The sequence below is a fragment of the Hydra viridissima genome, unplaced genomic scaffold (genome assembly GCF_058129835.1).
Source record: "Hydra viridissima isolate aposymbiotic clone 2 unplaced genomic scaffold, HvirCarnegie_v1 scaffold_11, whole genome shotgun sequence".
Lineage (NCBI taxonomy): Eukaryota > Metazoa > Cnidaria > Hydrozoa > Anthoathecata > Hydridae > Hydra > Hydra viridissima.
Genome location: NW_028324310.1, coordinates 13839837 through 13863265, shown reverse-complemented (window position 1 = coordinate 13863265; position 23429 = coordinate 13839837). Strand labels below are relative to the sequence as shown.

The 23429-nt window shown below is 30.2% G+C and overlaps 2 protein-coding genes and 1 pseudogene across 4 annotated transcripts; 1 reads left to right on the top strand and 2 right to left on the bottom strand.

The window, feature by feature from the left end:
• Positions 1-8913: 8913 nt before the first annotated feature.
• On the bottom strand, positions 8914-10406 carry LOC149882321 (uncharacterized). 2 transcript variants are annotated; one of them, XM_090067674.1, is made up of 3 exons: positions 10212-10406; positions 9622-9931; positions 8914-9552 (listed from the first exon to the last, which is right to left on the bottom strand). In XM_090067674.1, the coding sequence occupies exons 2-3, from the start codon at positions 9776-9778 to the stop codon at positions 9020-9022; spliced, it is 690 nt and encodes a 229-aa protein (XP_089923800.1). In that variant the 5' UTR covers positions 9779-9931; positions 10212-10406; the 3' UTR covers positions 8914-9019. The 2 variants fall into 2 exon arrangements, with proteins under 2 accessions (XP_089923800.1, XP_089923799.1); XM_090067673.1 differs by lacking the exon at positions 10212-10406 and having other exon boundaries at positions 9622-10029.
• Positions 10407-19001: 8595 nt separating this feature from the next.
• Positions 19002-19719, bottom strand: LOC149882320 (uncharacterized; annotated as a pseudogene).
• Positions 19720-21726: 2007 nt separating this feature from the next.
• Positions 21727-23219, top strand: LOC149882319 (uncharacterized). 2 transcript variants are annotated; one of them, XM_090067668.1, is made up of 3 exons: positions 21727-21921; positions 22202-22511; positions 22581-23219. In XM_090067668.1, the coding sequence occupies exons 2-3, from the start codon at positions 22355-22357 to the stop codon at positions 23111-23113; spliced, it is 690 nt and encodes a 229-aa protein (XP_089923794.1). In that variant the 5' UTR covers positions 21727-21921; positions 22202-22354; the 3' UTR covers positions 23114-23219. The 2 variants fall into 2 exon arrangements, with proteins under 2 accessions (XP_089923794.1, XP_089923793.1); XM_090067667.1 differs by lacking the exon at positions 21727-21921 and having other exon boundaries at positions 22104-22511.
• Positions 23220-23429: the final 210 nt, after the last annotated feature.

The window sequence follows — 23429 nt, the reverse complement described above, 5'->3', positions numbered from 1 at the left end:
ACAACATCAATCTAGTCGCGCAACACTAATAAAAAAAAAAACGAACACTGCTCAAAATATTCTAGCATCATTGTTATTTTGAACATAACTACAATCAGTAGAGTCGCGGTGGGCATTCATCATATTTTCCGAGGCATTGTCCGAGACCACGGAAACCAGCTTTGGCGCAAAAGACTAATCCGTATGGACATGGCATGCATATGGCTCTCTTGTTGACACATGCTACGTAGCCAGATCGAGGCTCGCTGTCAATAGCGTAGTTGCCGTCAGCACGATAGATGCAGTCATTTGTAACGTCGACACCTAAAGTTCAAAGACAAGTTTAAACGGTGAGCTTCTTCGCTCAAAAACAAAAAGCAAGTTTAGCGCGCTCTAGTCAAACACGCAACTCGGTTAGAAAAGAAAAGCGCGACATTCTTAGGTAAGCTTTGCTGAAGGGAATTCTCAAGAAATCTCTTACCGACACAAATAACGCGTTTTGGTTGGTAGTCGATATTCTTAAGTTCGTAGTCGGTATTCTTGGGTTCGTAATCGGTTTTCTTGGGTTCGTAGTCGGTTTTCTTGGGTTCGTAGTCGGTTTTCTTGGGTTCGTAGTCGGTTTTCTTGGGTTCGTAGTCGGTTTTCTTGGGTTCGTAGTCGGTTTTCTTGGGTTCGTATTTGGTTTTCTTGGGTTCGTAGTCGGTTTTCTCGTGTCCGTAATCGGTATTCTGGTGTTCGTAGCCGTTGTCTTGGTCTTGCACTACACGCAGTGCGTTTGCTGTGACAGCCAGAACACAAGCTGCGATGAAAACTATCTTGGTTGCCATGGTTGTTAAGCGGTTTGAAGGTTTTTTGGAATTCGTTTGTGTTTTGCGTTTGAACTTGCTTGTGTTTGCGAAGCGCGTTTTTATAGGCGATTTCAATGGACAGTTGTGGAAATAACAACTGCACTAATTTGCCAGTAATGTGCTACAAGAGCGCTGAAAAACTAATAACGAACTAACAAGTGCTTTGTTGGAGGAAACACGTTTCGTTTCTGCGAAAAGTTCACCAAAACCGTTTGGCACAAGTGCATACTCAGACGACGCACAGAAAACATGTCTTTTAGACCATCTAAGACTACTCTAATTTGCATCTATCGTAGATGAGTATATTTTAGACGTATATTAGACAACGAAAAAACCTCTAATTACAGGGTTCTATTTATGTCCAATTGTAGACGCATATTAGATGTATGAACTAGATTAATGCATAAATATCTTTTTTTGGTTAACTATAGATGTATGTAAAAAGTCTTTCATAGATCAGTTACAACAGAAATTTTAACTGGTAAAAAAATCTATTTTACAAAACCACCATAGTAAGTTTACTATGGTGGTTTTGTAAAATAGATTTTTTTTATCAGTTAAAATTTCTGTTATAACTGGTTTATAAAAGACATTAATGACCGCTATTAAAGAAACGTGCATCTATAATGGCGGAAACTCGTTTTTAGAAATGAATCAAAATTTCCACATAGCTAAATTTATGTTAACTTATGAACGACGTAAGTCATAACAATAATATTTTTTAATGAGTTTTAAGTAATAAAATTGTATATTATCATAAATTACATGCTATTACAAAGACGAAATATTTACATGGTTTCAGTGCATAACATTTTATTAAGATAATCATGATCTGAAAGATAAAAACGTTATTCTTAAATTGATATTTTTCATTTATAGATTAAAATGTAATAATAATACAAATGCGTATTTTTTTAATGAAATATAGTGTTTTTTAATAACGCCCGAAACTGCTTAAACGGTTGGTTGTGCACAAAACGTTTCTATTTAGAAAAATAGTAAAGACGATAGTATTATTATTATTATTGTTATAGTTGTTATTATTATTATTATTATTATTATTATTATTATTATTATTATTATTATTATTATTATTATTATTATTATTATTATTATTATTATTATTATTATTATTATTATTATTATTATTATTATTATAGTTGTTATTATTATTATTATTATTATTATTATTATTATTATTATTATTATTATTATTATTATTATTATTATTATTATTATTATAGTTGTTATTATTATTATTATTATTATTATTATTATTATTATTATTATTATTATTATTATTATTATTATCATTGTTATTATTATTATTATTATTATTATCATTATTATTATTATTATTATTATTATTATTATTATTATTATTATTATTATTATTATTATTATTATTATTATTATTATTATTATTATTATTATTACTATTTTTATTATTATTATTATTATTATTATTAAAGTTGTTATTATTATTATTATTATTATTATCATTATTATTATTATTATTATTATTATTATTATTATTATTATTATTATTATTATTATCATTATTATTATTATTATTATTATTATTATTATTATTATTATTATTATTATTATTATTATTATTATTATTATTATTATTATTATTATTATTATTATTATTATTATTTGATAAAACTTTTTTTGCTTTGTTTTATAAAACTTTTTTCTAAATAATTTGCTTAAACATGAATTATTTAAAGCATAAGTTATTATTTCTTTAAAAATAAAAGCTAAAATTTTAAATAACTTTTACTTTTAGAAAAAAATCAAAAACTTTCTCCCGCGAGGTTTAAACTTGGAGATAGAAGAAAATAATTCTAACCTCGCGCGATATTGTAATGTTAGCGGCCTGTTAAAGAAAAGAAACAAAACTCTTCTATTTTTTTTTGAATTGATTCAAATTTCTTCAAAGCTAGATGTTTTAAGTTCTTTAGTTCAAATTTTTTATAAATAGCTTCTAACCTGTTGTTGGTTCTTCTATCTCCATAATATCAAGTAGGGCTTACGCATGACAAAAAGAAACAATCTGGATAAGAAATGATCAAGGTTGTAACGCATGGCTGCCACGGCATAAATCAGGCTAACGGAGAGCTATAGTTTGTAAATATGATATGATAATATGATACATGTGATAATATACATATGATGTAAATAATATAATGACAAAAATAATATTACAAGAAGAATAATATAGTATGATATAAAATATGATAATCATATCTTGAGGCTTTTTGTTGTTATTGATGTGTTTTGGGAAATACTGCTCAAGTGAACAGTTTAATGCGTTTTAAAAAACTTATTACTAAAGTAAAGAACAACTGAATATTGCTGATTTAACTTTAGCTTGCAGCAGTTAAAATTAAATCAGCAATATTCAGTTGTTCTTACTTTAGTAATAAGTTTTCTTCGTGTCTTTTTACTTACTGCGAATATTGAAAATAGCGATTTTTGGAACAAAAGAATCACAAATGCGAAATCGAGCGCTAGCTAAGTTGAAGTGATCAACGGTTCGAAAAGACGTTACGAAAAATGTTTGAACTTATTACGCTAAGTAGTTTAATATGAGTACGCTTTGAATAAGACATTTATTCATTTCTGACATTTTAACGATTTGTATTAGCGTTTTACTGCTACTTTATTCGAAGGACATAAAAAAAAAAAAAAAAAAAAAAAAAAGGTAAATAAGAGAGAGAGCGAGTTTTCTTGAGTGCGTGCGTGCGTCAAAGTACAGTCGAAAAAGCAACGCCTTCAAGCTCTGCAGTGAGCATCAAAGAAACCAAGCTGAACTGCTTTCCGATCTGTATGCCCGAATCCAATGCATTTTGTTTTCACTCCTAAGTATGCTTACGCGCTTGTTCATTTTCCTTTCGGCCAAATTAGGTGTGCTTTCGTTGCTCTTGTTTTTTTTTTTTTTGTTTTTTTGTTTTCTGTGCGTCGTCTGAGTATGCACTTGTGCCAAACGGTTTTGGTGAACTTTTCGCAGAAACGAAACGTGTTTCCTCCAACAAAGCACTTGTTAGTTCGTTATTAGTTTTTCAGCGCTCTTGTAGCACATTACTGGCAAATTAGTGCAGTTGTTATTTCCACAACTGTCCATTGAAATCGCCTATAAAAACGCGCTTCGCAAACACAAGCAAGTTCAAACGCAAAACACAAACGAATTCCAAAAAACCTTCAAACCGCTTAACAACCATGGCAACCAAGATAGTTTTCATCGCAGCTTGTGTTCTGGCTGTCACAGCAAACGCACTGCGTGTAGTGCAAGACCAAGACAACGGCTACGAACACCAGAATACCGATTACGGACACGAGAAAACCGACTACGAACCCAAGAAAACCAAATACGAACCCAAGAAAACCGACTACGAACCCAAGAAAACCGACTACGAACCCAAGAAAACCGACTACGAACCCAAGAAAACCGACTACGAACCCAAGAAAACCGACTACGAACCCAAGAAAACCGATTACGAACCCAAGAATACCGACTACGAACTTAAGAATATCGACTACCAACCAAAACGCGTTATTTGTGTCGGTAAGAGATTTCTTGAGAATTCCCTTCAGCAAAGCTTACCTAAGAATGTCGCGCTTTTCTTTTCTAACCGAGTTGCGTGTTTGACTAGAGCGCGCTAAACTTGCTTTTTGTTTTTGAGCGAAGAAGCTCACCGTTTAAACTTGTCTTTGAACTTTAGGTGTCGACGTTACAAATGACTGCATCTATCGTGCTGACGGCAACTACGCTATTGACAGCGAGCCTCGATCTGGCTACGTAGCATGTGTCAACAAGAGAGCCATATGCATGCCATGTCCATACGGATTAGTCTTTTGCGCCAAAGCTGGTTTCCGTGGTCTCGGACAATGCCTCGGAAAATATGATGAATGCCCACCGCGACTCTACTGATTGTAGTTATGTTCAAAATAACAATGATGCTAGAATATTTTGAGCAGTGTTCGTTTTTTTTTTTATTAGTGTTGCGCGACTAGATTGATGTTGTAAGATTTGCGAAGATCCTAAATGATCTATTCCGGGATCATTCTGGAGATGGGAGGAAAAAAAAAATTAAATAAAGAAATGAATAAAATAAGATAATAAAGTGACCTGCGGCGGCAGCAACAGCTCAGCAAACAATGTTACAAACTTTAGAAACCCTAAGTGAAACGGCCTTTCCCACTTTGTTAACCGTTAGATGCGTTGCAGGCTAAAACTTTGAGTCTAGTAGAACCCGTGCGCGTCAGTGCGAAAGCTTTGCTTTTAGCTCAAAATTAGATTTAACTTTCTCTCTCTCTCTTTCTCTCTCTGCGCGATATTTTAAGTCGCAACGTTTCAAAAAGTCTTTTCGACTTGTAAGCTCAGCAAACGACTGTTCTTTCGGCAAAATTGGCTAGTCAGAAAACAACATTACCGTTAGCTCGGCACAAACCTGAAGTTTACGCCGCGGTCTTCCGGCTAGCGTTTTCGAGTCGACAGATATTATGATTTACTTGAAAAAACTTTAGTGAAAACATTAAAAATAATTAACTCCAATATTGAAAATCCGACTGAAGAATAGGAGGATAAAGATTATTTATTTATGAAATCATTAATTCCACAGCTAAAGCGATTAAACAACTATTCCAGAGCTTTGGCTAAAGTTCAAATGCAAGTACTTCTTCTCAAATTAGAGGTGAAACAATCTGGCTTCTCTGTTAACCTATTAATGTAAATAAATAATGTAATTATAACAATCTAGCTTACTACTTTGTTTAACCAATTGATGTGAAAAACTACACATTTTAAATAAAATCATGGAGGTATAATATACGTCTGTTATTAACTTTTAAGTAACTATTGGGGCATATCTAAAATTTAAAAAAATAAAAAAGTATTGCTTTGTTAAATATTTTATAATGTCATTCAAAAGAAAGTTTATTAAAGTATATTACATATACTCTAGTTGTTAACTGGATTGTGGCCACATGATTGAACATAGTCCAATTGCCACGAAAGGCTTCCTTCACATGAATGAAAACTTTAAAAGTAGTTCTTATTGCAATTGGATCAAAAACAGATCTATTACTTTTTGATTTCGAGAAATTAAGCAAACATGCTTGATCTTTTGAATTCTTTTTTTCAATCTCCTTGAATAACAATTCCAGAATTACTTCCACTATCAACAAAACCAGTAGGGATATAATATGCTCCGTCTGTTAAACGCAAATAGTTGTGAAGACAGACAGTAGCCTTTATTATATTTTCTACTTTCGATGGTTTTGCTTTAATGGAAGATTTGTAAATTCTCCATCTAGCAGCTTAAATTCCAAAACTATTTTCAACTTTTCTCCGTGTTCTTGATAGACAAAAATTAAAAATTGTTTGCTGAACGGTAAGGTTTTTACCTGGGTAAAACAACATTTAGTATCACAAATGGCTAATAAAATCATGCTGTAAAATCCTTTGTAGTTGTAAAAAGAAGAAGCTGATTTTGCAGAAGCCTCAATGGGTGAGTTCTTTCCATCAATAGCTCCTATACATTGTGGAAAGTTCCAATTCTGATTAAACTCTTTAATTATATTTTGCCATTTTTTTGTCATTTGGGGCTCTGAGAAATATTTTTTTGAGAACTTCCCATATAGCACAACAAGTTTCGGATTTTCAACAAGTTTGAAGATCCGATTAATGACAAAAGGTATTCAAGTTTGTTAGGAGACATTCTTACGGTATCGATAAAAAAATTCCCTATCAAATTGCATAATTTCTTGCACCAAACAATTTATCGCACCTCGCTTAACCTCGCGTTTTTAAAATAATTCTCTAACCGAAAACATATGATTTCTTTTTCCTACGCTTTTTCGGCGTCTTAAAAATAAAAGTATAACAAAAAGTCAAAGAGATTTTTTTTTATGAAGGCCATTTTTTGTTTGTTTACACTGTTTTTTTGAAAACTATTTGCGCTAATTAAATGCACTTGAGACATTACGTTGCACAACAATTTACCGCACAAAAAATCAAACGAATGTTGCACGATTGTTGCACAACATTTCTACAAGTATTGGAAACCAATCTTTACTCCTTCCCTAAAAACAGCATAAACTTTAAACAATTGTTAAGTCATTAAAAAAGCGACCCTCTCATTAATATTATTTTGCAACTTGTAGTTTGAGTTTTAGAAAAATAAGCAACACAGACTCAACGCCGTTAATGCATGTTCTTGAAAATACACGAATTTTGCGTTTTTTTAAAACGGGTATTTTTCACTGCATTTTTTTAGCCCAAATAATTTTTTTTTTTCAATCTTTTTTTTTTCTCCTAGCGCTTTAGTTTGTCTAAAATCAAACAAAGTTAAATTTTTTTTAAATTACTCAAGTTTAGATATAAAATTTTGCTTTATAGTTTATACTTTCAGAAGTGACTTGCACTGACATTATTATACTTCATGTATATTTTTCTATCAGTACTCAGAAAAAAGCGGTAGTTAAGAAAAGGTAACCCAGCAAGCACACAACGTTGAAACAACGTTGAAATAACGTTGGTCGACGTTGATCAACGTTATTTCAACGTTGTTTCAACGTTGTATGCTTACTGGGAATGAAGAATCCACACTTGTTTTTCTTAAAAATAATGACAAGTTAAAAAAGTATAAGAGAAAGTTGCAAAATGCAAATGTCTTTCAGCAATTATTTGTCTCTAGTCATCCTTGAGGTTTTAATCATGGGGTGGGTCTAAATGAAAGCTCTACAAATATAGAGAAAGTTTTTAAATTTCTTCCTCAAATTCCATTTTAATCTTTATTTACTCATTATATGAAAACTACACTTTTGTACAAAATTCAAGGAGGTTGATTAACACTGACAAACCTTGTTTCTCATAGGACAATCAAAAACAAATATCAAGCTCTCTTCAAAGAGCAATATATATGGATATGATATCTATTAAGCAAATGGTTTAATTGTAAAAGTAAGAAATGATAATTTTAAATACTGATTAACCTCTTTTTCTGTAAACAACTGATCACTTTTGATAAATTGTTGTTTGTTTTGTTAAATTTTATTCTTTCATTTAGCTTCTCAATTGCTAACTATTGGTTTTTAGAAAATATCTCGAAAACTTTCGAAAGTTGACAAAGGCTTATGTAATCCAAAGTTTTGCAAAGCACATGGTGAATCAGGCCAATAAACCTTATTTTCGCCCAGTTTAAAAGACAAACTTTAAATGTATCTTGTTTTAGAATGAAAATATATTACTATCTTTTGTTTATCTATGAACCTTTCATTCTTAAGCTCATAAAAGTTATTATCTCCTGCGTTTGTTAGAATAGTGAATAGTACAAAAACTTGTAATCAAATACTTTACGAGACCTGATAGAAATCTGTCATTCTCAAAAACAGAATAGGTGTAAAAACTTTGGTTGTCCTTTCCGTCACATTCGTGTTGAATAAAGATACTTTTGCAGAAGTTTCAGTGATTTGTCTAATAGTTTCAATAAGGGTTTGGGTGGGTGAAGCAAAAAAAATAGTTTCAATAAGGGTTTCGGTGGTGAAGCAAAAAAAATAGTTTCAATAAGGGTTTGGGTGGGTGAAGCAAGAAAAGGATATTTTGCGCAGTATTCTCAAAAAGCATGGAATATTTTGTAACCTCAAGTTAAAAAAGAACATACGCTAATGTCTGTAAAGTATTACATACTCTAGGGATGGGAAATCAGTGAATGGTTTCCCAAATGCGATTAGTCATAGACCATTCTGGTGATCTTAACAACTTTCTTCTAAACATTTGAGTAAAACGCTCTCCTAAAGCAAGTAAGATTGATGTACCTATCACTAAAAACTCATTTCCTTGCATGAAAAAAACACGCGAAACAGAAGAACATCAACAGTTATGGAGAACATCAACTCATGGAATTTTTGCGACGACACGCCATTTGCAAATATTTTGTCGAAGTTACCTTCGACCGCACAGTGGGCCAGATATATAGGATATGGTGGACATAACCTAATTATTACCCAATTGCTCCCCAAACCCATTTAGATATATAAATAATCATTATACATGAAATAATATTTATTTTTATCAAGAATATTTTAATTTTTAATAACAAAATTACAATTAATAGGCTTAGTAAAAATTTTTTTTTTAAATCAAACTTCTTTTCAAAAATCAAACAACAAATTGTGTTTAGCTACAAAGAATAAGAAGAAGGTGGAGCTGATTCCCTCAGCAAAGCCAGAACTTCACTGGGGATTTTTTTAAAACTCTTACTATTTTTGTTATGACCTTTTCTTAATGATGTTATGACAGGATCACTAGATACAAGTAGTCTGTTAACCAGGTCGCGATTTGTGTCTATTCTAGAAGTCTTTCTACTGAAATCTTCCCTAGACTTTTTAAAATCCTTGTTGCGGGCCTCTTGTGCCTCCTCTGACATCAGTCCAATTGGTAAGTACTGTCTAGCAATAATGGCATGGCCATGAACTAAAATTTTGTGTACTGATTGTGACATATAATACCAGGAATACTTAGATATGTAAAGTTTAAGAGCAGTAATACAAAACTCTTTTAACTTGACAGTACCAATTTCAAATCCAGATGATAAAGTGACTAGAATGATGTAAAAATAAAATAAAAGAGTTTCATCTACTTTCAAAATTTTGGCAGTTGATTGCAGATAGTCTGCAAAGGCTCGTCGGGCGGTGTTTCCATCATTACTGGTACCTACAAATTGCATATATGTGATAGTTAACCTGATGATTCATATACAAGTATTTATGTAATTTCACTTACCAGATCCTCCACTTTTTGGGAAATCCACAACCAGTCCCATTTGGTTCATAAATCCTGTCTGGATACGTTTCTTCACTTGCTTAACATTTTCCTTATCTTCAATAGCTCTAGACTGCCACTTTTGAGTTTCCAGCTTGTATCCAATATGTAATACCATTTCAAAAAACCTAATCCAGGAATGCAGGCTTTATATTTCCTTATATTTCCAACTTTATATTTCCCCGGTTTGCATCCTTCCATTTCTTTTGATATACTTTTAAAAACGCAGCACATCCAGTAGAACCCAAATTCATAGAGACTAGAATAGCTTCTACAGACAAAGAAAATGATTTATCACTAGGTTTTAGTTGGTCATGCCGTATACGTTTATGGACATCACATATCTTCATATCAACTACAAAAAAAATGATTTTAACATAATTAGTGCAACCACTATAAACTAATATAACATGAATATGGCCATTATTTTCATTTCAGCTACATTTAATTAGGCCAGTATAATAAGCACAGCACCTACTATTACCTAAAACCAAAAAAATAGGTTTGTCGCTAATAGCATTTTACGAAAATATCTTTTTTTAGATGTTTACCAAACTTAAAGGGGCAGCTAAGAGCAGAATTAAACACCACCAACAGGCTGTACATATATTGTATTAACTTATTTTAACATTAATAAGCTGTTCCAGCAGGTTCTAAACTATATGCGCCACTTTTAATATAATATTTTAATATTATAAATAAGAATCTTGCCTTTATATTTCAAAATGAAACTGTGAGTTTAATACAAGACCTTGGAATTTGTTGTGGTATTTTTCGTAAAGCTATAAAATTAAATTTTAATAATGTGTCAATTAATTTCGCATATGTTAAATAGTTTAAAGGTTATTCATTGTCATAGTTGTAGATGATATATCTATTATAAAAATTAATAAATGAATTTCTAAATATATTCAATTGTAAATGATATTTGTACATTTATGATGTACTATCAAACTACAAATAATGTTTTAAACCATACATTATGCTCTTATATACATAATATATTAAGTAGTTGGAAGTATTTCGAATATTTTTTTTTGAGGTTTTGTCTACCAACTGGCCCACTGTGGACCAGGTGGTAGACAAAGAAAAATTATTTCTTTTCAAAAAAAAAAAAAAAAAGAAAGAAAAAATTGGGAAAACCTTACAAAGTAAAAGCAACTGTTGATACTAAGTGGACAAAAGATAATATAGACATGAAGGTACTTGTTAGTGGAATGTTTAACTTTAAACAGTAACTTTTTTAAATAAGCTGAGAGTTTGGCTAATGTTGATGTTAAACTATTAAGAAAATGAAAATGAGAACTATAAGGAGATTGACATAATTTTTTTTTTTTTTTTTTTGGCCTCGCACTATAACGTAACCACAATATACAACTTATAAAGTGATATTCCTATAAACGTACAGGTAATTTGTTGAATTATCAATAGTATTAGCAATAATATTAGCGCAAATATTACAATAGGCAAAGCTAAATATATAAAGTGACATTCTAGATCCGAAAATTATTCAATTCGACAAGTCTGAATTGTTAAAAGATGTGCATGAGATTGAACAAGGCTCAGAAATAATAACTCTATTTTTGTTACTTTCACCATTTGTTTTATTATTTACAATATAAAAAACTAAAATATAGAGATTACAACTATTTCATACAACTTGTAATTGAATTTAACCAATGTATACTTCTGTGTATATATAAAAACTAATTGCTTTCATAAAAAATAACAGCATTGAAATAACACAAAATTTGATGCTAGATAAAACTCTTCCAGTAAAATTGAGCTTTAGAGAGAAAAAATTATTCTAATACACATTAAAATTATTTTGTGGAAAAAAAGACAAAATACAAGGAGCAGACTATCGACTGAAAACTAAAAAGAAGATAAAACCATTTTTGCATACTATTATTGAATTGCTAAAAAATTAAAGTATACAAGAATTTAAAATGCTATTTGGTGATGATTCAAACAAAAATGCATTAGCTAGCTTGTTGAACAGCCTAATTTAGTTAAGTTAAATCTGTTCAACAGATTTAACTTATTTAGTTAAGTTAAATCTGTTGAACAGATTTAACTTAACTAAATTACCGAATAAAATTGTTTTACCGGTTTTTTGTTGTAATTATACCAATAACACTTTTTTTCCCGCTATCATATCGGAATAATTACAATATGGAACTGAAACGACACGAAAATCCTTAAAAATCTCTAAAGTAAATTTTTAAAGGTTCCTCTTAGCGCTGAAACTAGTCTTCAAAATGCCTAAGAGAAAAGCTGATAAAACAGAGTTTTTTGCAAAGATCTATTAATAAGCCTGTTAAACAGCTTGCTAGGGTTTACTGGTGATAGCAAAATTATAGAAGTGGAGATAAATTCAAATGAATTACCTGTTTCAGGCTTTTCCAGTGAAAAAGGCAAGATCTGTATAAAGAATGCTCTTGACATTCTCTATACTAACAAGGGTAAGCAAAAAATAGCTATAAAAATGCAGGGACAGAAAAAAGAAATTTCCTGGCACGTAAACAAGAATATATGACAAAAATGATTGCTGGTTGAGTTATGTAAGGTGAAAGAAAACTATATCACCAAGAAGTACTTGAAAGCATTATGATAAGCAAAGAAAATATTTTCAGGGAATACAGCATTGAGGAATCAGAAAGTGTTTTAAATAGACGTAAAACCAGTGGTTATTCAGCCTAATAATCTCACTAAGGGAAAAAAGATGTTCTGGAAATTTTTTGAATTGTCTAAATTTAAGCAAAGTGATAATTGTAAAGAATGAATAAAAATAGTCCTATAAAAGGGCAATGGTAAAATTTTAGGGTCTAATGTTTTAAATTCAATTGAAATTCTATAAAGTATTTTTATATTTAATCAAATTCAATATATTGCTTAACGATCGGTACACAATAATTCGCAATGGGCACTATCAACGCTTGGTTTAACTCCCTTTAGACATTTTTAATGATTAGTATAATTCTCCCTGTACTATTCATAGTAATGATTGGTACACATATAAATATTTTTGGACATTATTTCCACACAAAGGAATTCTCGTGTGAATTCTCGTGAATTTAAAAGCTGTGCAGCTCAAATTAAGAGGGAGACGAAACGGAAAGAACTATGAAGAAAGTTGTTTTAAACTATTCTTTTGACTTAATTTTAACGTAAGTTTTATTTTTATTCTTTTTATGGTGTTTTTTAAATGAAAATGATGACATCATCAATTATTTAAATATGAATGTTAAAGTATCGGAAAAGTCATGTTCTTTGTATTTTGCATAAAGAATTTCCCTTTTTTGTTAAAGATAGCTATTTATTTCCAAAGTGCTAGATCATTTTGGTAAATACAAATTTACATATAATGTATGAAGAGTTTTTTTTTAAGAGGTTGCTGATTTTAGTTTTGAACTTGAATCTGAATTTGTTTTCACTCTATTTTTTGTTGTTTTTTTTGTTGTTTTTTTTTGTTTGTTTGTTTATAATAAAACAAATTAAAAATAATAAATGCAATTTTTAATCATTTTTGAAAAAATGCTTTTTTAACCTTAATTTAGCAAGCATGGTAGTTTATGCAAACTAATTTTTTCTCTCTTTCTAGAGCCATTTCTCAACCAAAAACAATATACTGACTGATGACACGCATTCTTCTGTTTCAAATCTTGCTACATGTTTAACTAAAGAGAATTTAAGCAATGTTTGTGATTCTAAAGTGACAAGTGATTTTTTAGCTTATAGAGCAAATAAAGAAAAAATACTGCACTGGCTTTGTTCCAAGGTTTGAATATGAATTTTGTTTAAGGATCTGCGTATCGAAACTCTTTTTATTACGATACGATACGACAAGATATCGGGTTGTGCGTATCGTAAGTTTTGATATGTCGCGAAGCTAGAATTATTTTGTTCAAAAATAATTTTAAACTAGGGGAGAACGTTTTTAATTTTTTTCTAAAACTAAGTTTTTTAAAGTTTTAGCTTTAATTTTTAAAGAAATAATAACTTATGCTTGAAATAATATTCCAACAAATTATTTAGAAAAAAGTTTTCCCAGCAAGCACACAACTTTGAATCAACGTTGAAACAAAGTTGATCAACTTCGATCAACGTTATTTCAACGTTGTTTCAACGTTGTGTGTTTGCTGGGTTATAAAACAATGCGTATTTTAAAAGCGATCATTACTATCTAAAATTAATAACTCATTTTCTCCATTTTTTACTTTTTTTATTTTTTTTTTTTTTATTTTATATTTTTTACTTTTTCCGACTTAGAAATTTTTTTTTTTTTAAAGTCTAAATAACTGCAATAAAATTACTGACAAATGCACTATTTAATTTAAAAAAGAAATAAAACTGAATTTGTTATTCTGATTTTTTATTTTATTTAAGATTTAAGACTTAAGCTGAAGCAAAAAACATCGCAAAAAAATAATGCTTTACTTGTGCCCAAATTTTGTGCCCACTTACTTGTCCCAGGGAAGGTTTTCGGCTAGGCTTGGACCACCCTGGACTCCATATTTAGGGTGCTTATTCCTAGAAACAAGTTCCAGTCTCCTCTAACCAACCCTTGCCCCCGACGAGGAGCTGATTACGGAGTTAACTATTTTAATAGTATTTACCAGTGAAAACCAAAATATTGTAAATGTGTTAGCGGTTTTTTATGACAATTTTGGAGGGATATGATTATATTTTACGGCATATTAGGGAAATTAAACAATCAGAATGTAACATGCATGGCCGTCGAGAGGGTGGGGCGGAAGGGGAAGATTCCCGGGGTCCCATGTGTGTGCAAATAATTTCCATTCCCTGCAACCAGCGGCAGCATTTCAACAAGACGATATTTTAATTACATAACTAGTATTTATTATTTATTAAAAAAGTGGTAACCACAGTTGTTAAAATTATTTAAAGAAAAAAAACTAATCCTTTTTTAAGAAATAATTTTTTTTTTTTTAAGTGATTTTGTTTATATTTAAAAAAAATAAACAAACAGTTGAATTGTTCTTCTAATCCGCTGAGCCGTCTTTAATATCTTAATCTTAAAATAGCATTTAAAAAATAGGCAATTTTTTATTTTTATTAATATTTTAATCAATAGATTAAGAAAATATATTGCAAAATATTGCATAATATCGAAGCCTGGAAACCCAAACGATATCTTATCGGTTTCACATCGAACGTATCGAATCATATCAAAACTCAAAAAAAAATCGTTATACATTTTTAACGATAATTAAACGAATATGTCGTTGATAATGATACGATATAAAAATGATATCGCTAATATCGAAGCCCATCTTATCGAAATCATATCGAAACTTATTGGATCATATTTTATATCAAAACACATTATCGAAACAAATATCGGTTAGTTTCGATATTTCGATAACGATTCGCAGATGATTAATTTTGTTTACGCAGTAATGAGAATTATGATTTCCTCTTACTTTATCACGCTAAAACTAAACAGTTTTTTTAGTTTTTTATTTTGCTTTTATATTAACATGAATTTCTTGTTTCGAAAACAAATTTTCAAAAAAGAAGTTTTAAAATTGAAGAAAACTTAGCAGTTATTTTTCACCTTTTTTTTTGTTTCTGAAATTATTTTGACATATACTTTTGTTTATTTTGTTAACAAATTTATTTAATTTAAAATGATGGCAAATCAGAAATTGCTAACTATTCTCAGTTGATTTTTCCTGGTGATTGACCAATAAAGCTTGCTTTGAAAATGAGTTGAATTTTTTTACTCTTTTTCAAATGTAGGTTACAATACTTGCAAATCACCTAAAATCTTCAGTTATTAATGTTTATGTTGGCGCCCAAGATTCATCTTTTGTTAAATCTTCTAAGGATCAAAAGAGCATGGGTATAAAAAAAATTTATGTGCTGACTGAATTTTTAGGGGTTATGCATAGTGCTGCGTACGTAACATTAATTTCGAAGAATTGTTTTTTGATTATGTTGCTTCCTTGTGGTCAGAAGAACTAAAAAAAAAGCTCAAGTATGTTCTAAACATTTTTAACTTCACTTTTTTTTTTCTTTAGTATCATTTTTTAACTTGAACAACTGCCGTTTATGGCTTAAGAAAATAACATAACACAATCTTGTCTCTCACAATTACATTCATATTACATCACTTACAATAACATTCATATTACGTCACTTACAATAACATTCATATTACGTCACTTACAATAACATTCATATTACGTCACTTACAATAACATTCATATTACGTCACTTACAATAACATTCATATTACGTCACTTACAATAACATTCATATTACGTCACTTACAATAACATTCATATTACGTCACTTACAATAAAACCCCCTAATCACTTTGATCTTACTTCACGAAAAACTTGAGTTCTGTAAAAAGTTTGGTATTTATCCTCCTCAAACATTTTATATACTGCTGCATTCTTTTTTCTTCCAATGTTTTTTACATTTTGTGACTTAATTTTACATTTTATCTTTTGTTTCTACATTCTCTAAATTTACTTATACATTTCATCATCAAACATTCAGTTGTTTGTTCTTTATAATCTAGTGTGTGTGTGTGTGTGTGTGTGTGTGTGTGTGTGTGTGTGTGTGTGTGTGTGTGTGTGTGTGTGTGTGTGTGTGTGTGTGTGTGTGTGTGTATTCTTATGTTTACACTTAACTTACATACTTAACTTACATACTTACTTATGTTTACACTTAACTTACATACTTATTGTATCTTTTTTAAAGTGTATTTTATAATTTTATTCATTATATAAACTTTTCATTTAAAAGCCGCTTTTTAGCCGCTCAAAATGACGAGAACTGTTTTAAAGTCAAATTTTGTGATTACTTTTTTTTTTTTTTTTTTTTTTAATTTTTGGAGAATTTGGTTTGCTCTTTTTTTAAAAATTATGTTAACATTATTGTCTCTGCAATAGGAAGAAAAGGAGTGAAGTGATCAACACTAAATGCTTAGAAAAAATTGTACATATTCCTTATGACTTATACAATGACTTCTTGCTTTGTGGAGCATTCTTTTTTAAAAAGATTAATAGTCACTTGATCACAGGGGTACTAATTTAATCTTAAAATAAAAAAGATTCTTGGTTAAATACTATTGCATTTCATATCATTATTCTACTGTTTTTATGCATTTTTTTTTTCATATTATAATAGTTTTTTTATGACTTTATTTTCATTGTTTTATATTTAGAAAGCTGTTGTAAAGATGACAGTAAAACAAAAATAACTACAAAATGTTGATAGAAAATGGATGAAAACGATGACTTTTTCATCTCCAATTGAAAATATAAACTCAATCTTCAGAAGCATCAATTTAAATGTGTGAAATGTTTGCGTATATATGTTTTTTGGTCTGAGATGGTTCAGAGAAGATATTTGAAAATGTCTGCTTGAGGTACCTCAAGTGTAAATCAGAAGTGTCCTTAGTGTAAGTTTGCAACTTTTGCAGTTTGAGTTGGTTTCGAAAGATAATCAACACCGATCTTAAGACTATATTGATGAATTATGAGTTTGTTGTATCCTATTTTAACCTATATATATATATATATATATATATATATATATATATATATATATATATATATATATATATATATATATATATATATATATATATATATATATATATATATATATATATATATATATATATATGTATATGTATTTGTAGGTTAAAATGCTCCTGAATGTCAGAAAAAAGGAGAGTTATGAGATTTCATCATTTAAGTTAACTTACAGGGATATTTCATGTAAGATTTGTTTGGCGGAGACAAATCATTACTGATTTCCTGAAGAAGCATAAAGACACAGCAGAAAAAGCCCATTGATCTTGATTAGAAATGTCAACATGGTGCGTAAACTAAAATGGTGCAGTGCACATAAAGACTAGACTATTACCCAAAGTAGGCAATTTGTTTGATCAGATGGCAGCTACCTATTTCAACTAGATAATAACACTAAGCACACTGCAAAATGTAAGGTATTTTTTATTTAAAAAAAAAACATTCTTGCCTGGAAGTGGTAGCTGAGTCAATCACCTGATCTAAGTTCAATTTAATACTTGTGTATAATAATAATTTTTATATATATAAGCTGAAAGAATACTCCGATATACATACCAACTAGAGGATTATAGAGGTTACTATCCTTCCAATGATACATTTGCTACTACATCCATCACCTTTTCTACTGTAGCTTCCAGATGAGTGGCGATGCAATTTTCTAAAACACTAGTTTGCTTTTCATTAAGAATGTCACTAAAGATTAATAGTTTCTCTTCATGGGACATACCTCTTTTTAACATAGCCTTAAAGATTGCAAGTTTTACTTTAAATGATCCGATTTCCATTCCTTGTTGTCTTCCTTCTTGTAGTCCTTCTTCTCTTCCTTCTTCTCTTTCTTCTTCTCTTCCTTCTAAGCTCAAAAAACAGTTAAGTGTGCATACTAACCAGAGGATTAAAGAGGTTACCATTATTCCGTTAAAACATTCTGTATTATATCCATCAACTCTACTGCTGAAGATTCCAGAAGCAGGAAGCATTAGAAACTATTATGCTGTATCCCCTGAAAACATTTTCTTTGCTTATCATAATGCTTTCAAGTACTTCTTGGTGCTATAGTTTTCTTTCACCTTCCATAACTTAACCGGCAATCATATTTGTCATATATTCTTGTTTACGTGCCAGGAAATTTTTTTTTTCTGTCCCTGCATTTTTATAGCTATTTTTTGCTTACCCTTGTTAGTATAGAGAATGTCGATAGCACTCTTTATACAGATCTTGCCTTTTTCACTGGAAAAGCCTGAAACAGGTAATTCATTTAAATTTATCTCCACTTCTATAATTTTGCTATCACCAGTAAACCCTAGCAAGCTGTTTAACAGGCTTATTAATAGATCTTTGCAAAAAACTCTGTTTTATCAGCTTTTCTCTTAGGCATTTTGAAGACTAGTTTCAGCGCTAAGAGGAACGTTTAAAAATTCCTTAATTTACTTTAGTGATTTTTAAGGATTTTCCTATTGACTTATTGGTAGAGTGTGATTTGTACCATAAATTTAAGACAGGTAAAGTTATTAGAGGGATTCAAGGCTGTCCTGTAGCTTCTTCCTCTGTTCTTTGATGGGTATTAAGTGACCAAAGTTTCCCTCTAAATTTTCTAATCTTTAGCCCCAGTTCTCTTCCTTCTTTTATTCCTTGTTTTGTTCATTGTTTTATTCCTTCTAGTCTTCCTTCTAGTCTTCCTTCTATTCTTCCTTCTTTTCTTCCTTCTTTTCTTCCATCTTCAAAAGCCTTATCTATAGTTTCTAATTTTTCCTGCTCGTGCATTTTTTAATTCCAATATAAAACCTTGGTATCAATATCACATGTTGCTACTTTAATAATTTCATACCCTTTTTAATCATATCATTTCTACCTGGTACTTTTTGTTTTGTTGAACAATCTTTTAAGAATTCCAACCATTGCTCTTTTACAGGACTATTTTTATTCATTCCTTTTGCTTAAATTTAGACAATTCAAAAAATTTCCAGAACATCTTTTTTCCCTTAGTGAGATTATTAGGCTGAATAACCACTGGTTTTACGTCTATTTAAAACACTTTCTGATTCCTCAATGCTGTATTCCCTGAAAATATTTTCTTTGCTTATCATAATGCTTTCAAGTACTTCTTGGTGATATAGTTTTCTTTCACCTTACATAACTCAACCAGCAATCATTTTTGTCATATATTCTTGTTTACGTGTCAGGAAATTTTTTTTTTCTGTCCCTGCATTTTTATAGCTATTTTTTGCTTACCCTTGTTAGTATAGAGAATGTCGAGAGCACTCCTTATACCGGTTTTCTCTTTTTCACTGGAAAGGCTTGAAACAGGTAATTCATTTGAATTTATCTCCACTTCTATAATTTCGCTATCACCAGTAAACTCTAGCAGGCTGTTTAACAGACTAATTAATAGATCTTTGTTTAAGTCATTCCCAAATAACACTTTAAACGCCAGATCGAGGGTAGGGTTAGCAAAAAAGCTTGTTTGAATTGTTCGCTTTGGCATTATTAACAGTTTTTGGTGCGCTAAGAGCGGGAACTTTTAAAATTTACTTAATTCACTTTTGTGATTTTAGGGCGAAAGTGTGAGAAAATTTCGTATTTCTTTCGTGTTATTTTCGTTTAAACGCGTGTGACGTGTTTATACCTCGCGGGACTGATAGCGTTTAGAATTCATAATGCTCCTGAGTAACCGCCAGGTTTGATTTCTCCCCACATCAAATTCTTTTTAATGTATATTCAATTACATATATGAAAATAACAACTTGATTGGTCTTTTACAGGACTATTTCCATTCATTCTTTTACAATTATCACTTTCCTGGTGTGATAGTTATAAAAAAATGAACTAGGATTGCCCTTTAAAGGAATAAAATGTTCTGGAATAACTTTATTAGTCTGAATAACCATTGTTTTTACGTCCAATTCAAACAGTTTCCGATTCTTCAATGCCGTGTCGCCTGAAAATATAGTTGCTTAGCTTATCATCATATAGGTTTGAAGCACTTTTTGTTGGTATAGTTTTCCTTCATCTACCTTAACTTGGCCGATAATTATTTTTGCCATATATTCTTGCTTACGTGGTAGAAAATATCGACAGTACTCCTCATACCGCTCTTGCCTTTCTCACTGAAACAGGTAATTTGTTTGCATTTATCACTACTTCAATAATTGTAAACCCTAGTAGGCTGTTCAACAAGCTAGCTAATGCATTTTTGTTTGAATCATCACCAAATAGCATTTTAAATGTGATGGCAAAAGTGTCCTCCATCTATGGTACTACCTCTATTTTCTCTGGCTTTATTAAAAATAGCGAATTCTTGTATACTTTAATTTTTTAGCAATTCAATAATAGTATGCAAAAATGGTTTTATCTTCTTTTTAGTTTTCAGTCGATAGTCTGCTCCTTGTATTTTGTCTTTTTTTCCACAAAATAATTTTAATGTGTATTAGAATAATTTTTTCTCTCTAAAGCTCAATTTTACTGGAAGAGTTTTATCTAGCATCAAATTTTGTGTTATTTCAATGCTGTTATTTTTTATGAAAGCAATTAGTTTTTATATATACACAGAAGTATACATTGGTTAAATTCAATTACAAGTTGTATGAAATAGTTGTAATCTCTATATTTTAGTTTTTTATATTGTAAATAATAAAACAAATGGTGAAAGTAACAAAAATAGAGTTATTATTTCTGAGCCTTGTTCAATCTCATGCACATCTTTTAACAATTCAGACTTGTCGAATTCAATAATTTTCGGATCTAGAATGTCACTTTATATATTTAGCTTTGCCTATTGTAATATTTGCGCTAATATTATTGCTAATACTATTGATAATTCAACAAATTACCTGTACGTTTATAGGAATATCACTTTATAAGTTGTATATTGTGGTTACGTTATAGTGCGAGGCCAAAAAAAAAAAAAAAAAAATTATGTCAATCTCCTTATAGTTCTCATTTTCATTTTCTTAATAGTTTAACATCAACATTAGCCAAACTCTCAGCTTATTTAAAAAAGTTACTGTTTAAAGTTAAACATTCCACTAACAAGTACCTTCATGTCTATATTATCTTTTGTCCACTTAGTATCAACAGTTGCTTTTACTTTGTAAGGTTTTCCCAATTTTTTCTTTCTTTTTTTTTTTTTTTTTGAAAAGAAATAATTTTTCTTTGTCTACCACCTGGTCCACAGTGGGCCAGTTGGTAGACAAAACCTCAAAAAAAAATATTCGAAATACTTCCAACTACTTAATATATTATGTATATAAGAGCATAATGTATGGTTTAAAACATTATTTGTAGTTTGATAGTACATCATAAATGTACAAATATCATTTACAATTGAATATATTTAGAAATTCATTTATTAATTTTTATAATAGATATATCATCTACAACTATGACAATGAATAACCTTTAAACTATTTAACATATGCGAAATTAATTGACACATTATTAAAATTTAATTTTATAGCTTTACGAAAAATACCACAACAAATTCCAAGGTCTTGTATTAAACTCACAGTTTCATTTTGAAATATAAAGGCAAGATTCTTATTTATAATATTAAAATATTATATTAAAAGTGGCGCATATAGTTTAGAACCTGCTGGAACAGCTTATTAATGTTAAAATAAGTTAATACAATATATGTACAGCCTGTTGGTGGTGTTTAATTCTGCTCTTAGCTGCCCCTTTAAGTTTGGTAAACATCTAAAAAAAGATATTTTCGTAAAATGCTATTAGCGACAAACCTATTTTTTTGGTTTTAGGTAATAGTAGGTGCTGTGCTTATTATACTGGCCTAATTAAATGTAGCTGAAATGAAAATAATGGCCATATTCATGTTATATTAGTTTATAGTGGTTGCACTAATTATGTTAAAATCATTTTTTTTGTAGTTGATATGAAGATATGTGATGTCCATAAACGTATACGGCATGACCAACTAAAACCTAGTGATAAATCATTTTCTTTGTCTGTAGAAGCTATTCTAGTCTCTATGAATTTGGGTTCTACTGGATGTGCTGCGTTTTTAAAAGTATATCAAAAGAAATGGAAGGATGCAAACCGGGGAAATATAAAGTTGGAAATATAAGGAAATATAAAGCCTGCATTCCTGGATTAGGTTTTTTGAAATGGTATTACATATTGGATACAAGCTGGAAACTCAAAAGTGGCAGTCTAGAGCTATTGAAGATAAGGAAAATGTTAAGCAAGTGAAGAAACGTATCCAGACAGGATTTATGAACCAAATGGGACTGGTTGTGGATTTCCCAAAAAGTGGAGGATCTGGTAAGTGAAATTACATAAATACTTGTATATGAATCATCAGGTTAACTATCACATATATGCAATTTGTAGGTACCAGTAATGATGGAAACACCGCCCGACGAGCCTTTGCAGACTATCTGCAATCAACTGCCAAAATTTTGAAAGTAGATGAAACTCTTTTATTTTATTTTTACATCATTCTAGTCACTTTATCATCTGGATTTGAAATTGGTACTGTCAAGTTAAAAGAGTTTTGTATTACTGCTCTTAAACTTTACATATCTAAGTATTCCTGGTATTATATGTCACAATCAGTACACAAAATTTTAGTTCATGGCCATGCCATTATTGCTAGACAGTACTTACCAATTGGACTGATGTCAGAGGAGGCACAAGAGGCCCGCAACAAGGATTTTAAAAAGTCTAGGGAAGATTTCAGTAGAAAGACTTCTAGAATAGACACAAATCGCGACCTGGTTAACAGACTACTTGTATCTAGTGATCCTGTCATAACATCATTAAGAAAAGGTCATAACAAAAATAGTAAGAGTTTTAAAAAAATCCCCAGTGAAGTTCTGGCTTTGCTGAGGGAATCAGCTCCACCTTCTTCTTATTCTTTGTAGCTAAACACAATTTGTTGTTTGATTTTTGAAAAGAAGTTTGATTTAAAAAAAAAATTTTTACTAAGCCTATTAATTGTAATTTTGTTATTAAAAATTAAAATATTCTTGATAAAAATAAATATTATTTCATGTATAATGATTATTTATATATCTAAATGGGTTTGGGGAGCAATTGGGTAATAATTAGGTTATGTCCACCATATCCTATATATCTGGCCCACTGTGCGGTCGAAGGTAACTTCGACAAAATATTTGCAAATGGCGTGTCGTCGCAAAAATTCCATGAGTTGATGTTCTCCATAACTGTTGATGTTCT

What these genes read in the sequence shown, in the direction of transcription:
- LOC149882319 (XM_090067668.1), top strand. Translation starts at nt 22,355, where the DNA reads ATGGTATTACATATTGGATACAAGCTGGAAACTCAAAAGTGGCAGTCT. An exon ending in CCCAAAAAGTGGAGGATCTG is followed by an intron (nt 22,512 to 22,580) that starts GTAAGTGAAATT and finishes TGCAATTTGTAG; the next exon opens with GTACCAGTAATGATGGAAAC.
- LOC149882321 (XM_090067674.1), bottom strand. Translation starts at nt 9,778, where the DNA reads ATGGTATTACATATTGGATACAAGCTGGAAACTCAAAAGTGGCAGTCT. An exon ending in CCCAAAAAGTGGAGGATCTG is followed by an intron (nt 9,553 to 9,621) that starts GTAAGTGAAATT and finishes TGCAATTTGTAG; the next exon opens with GTACCAGTAATGATGGAAAC.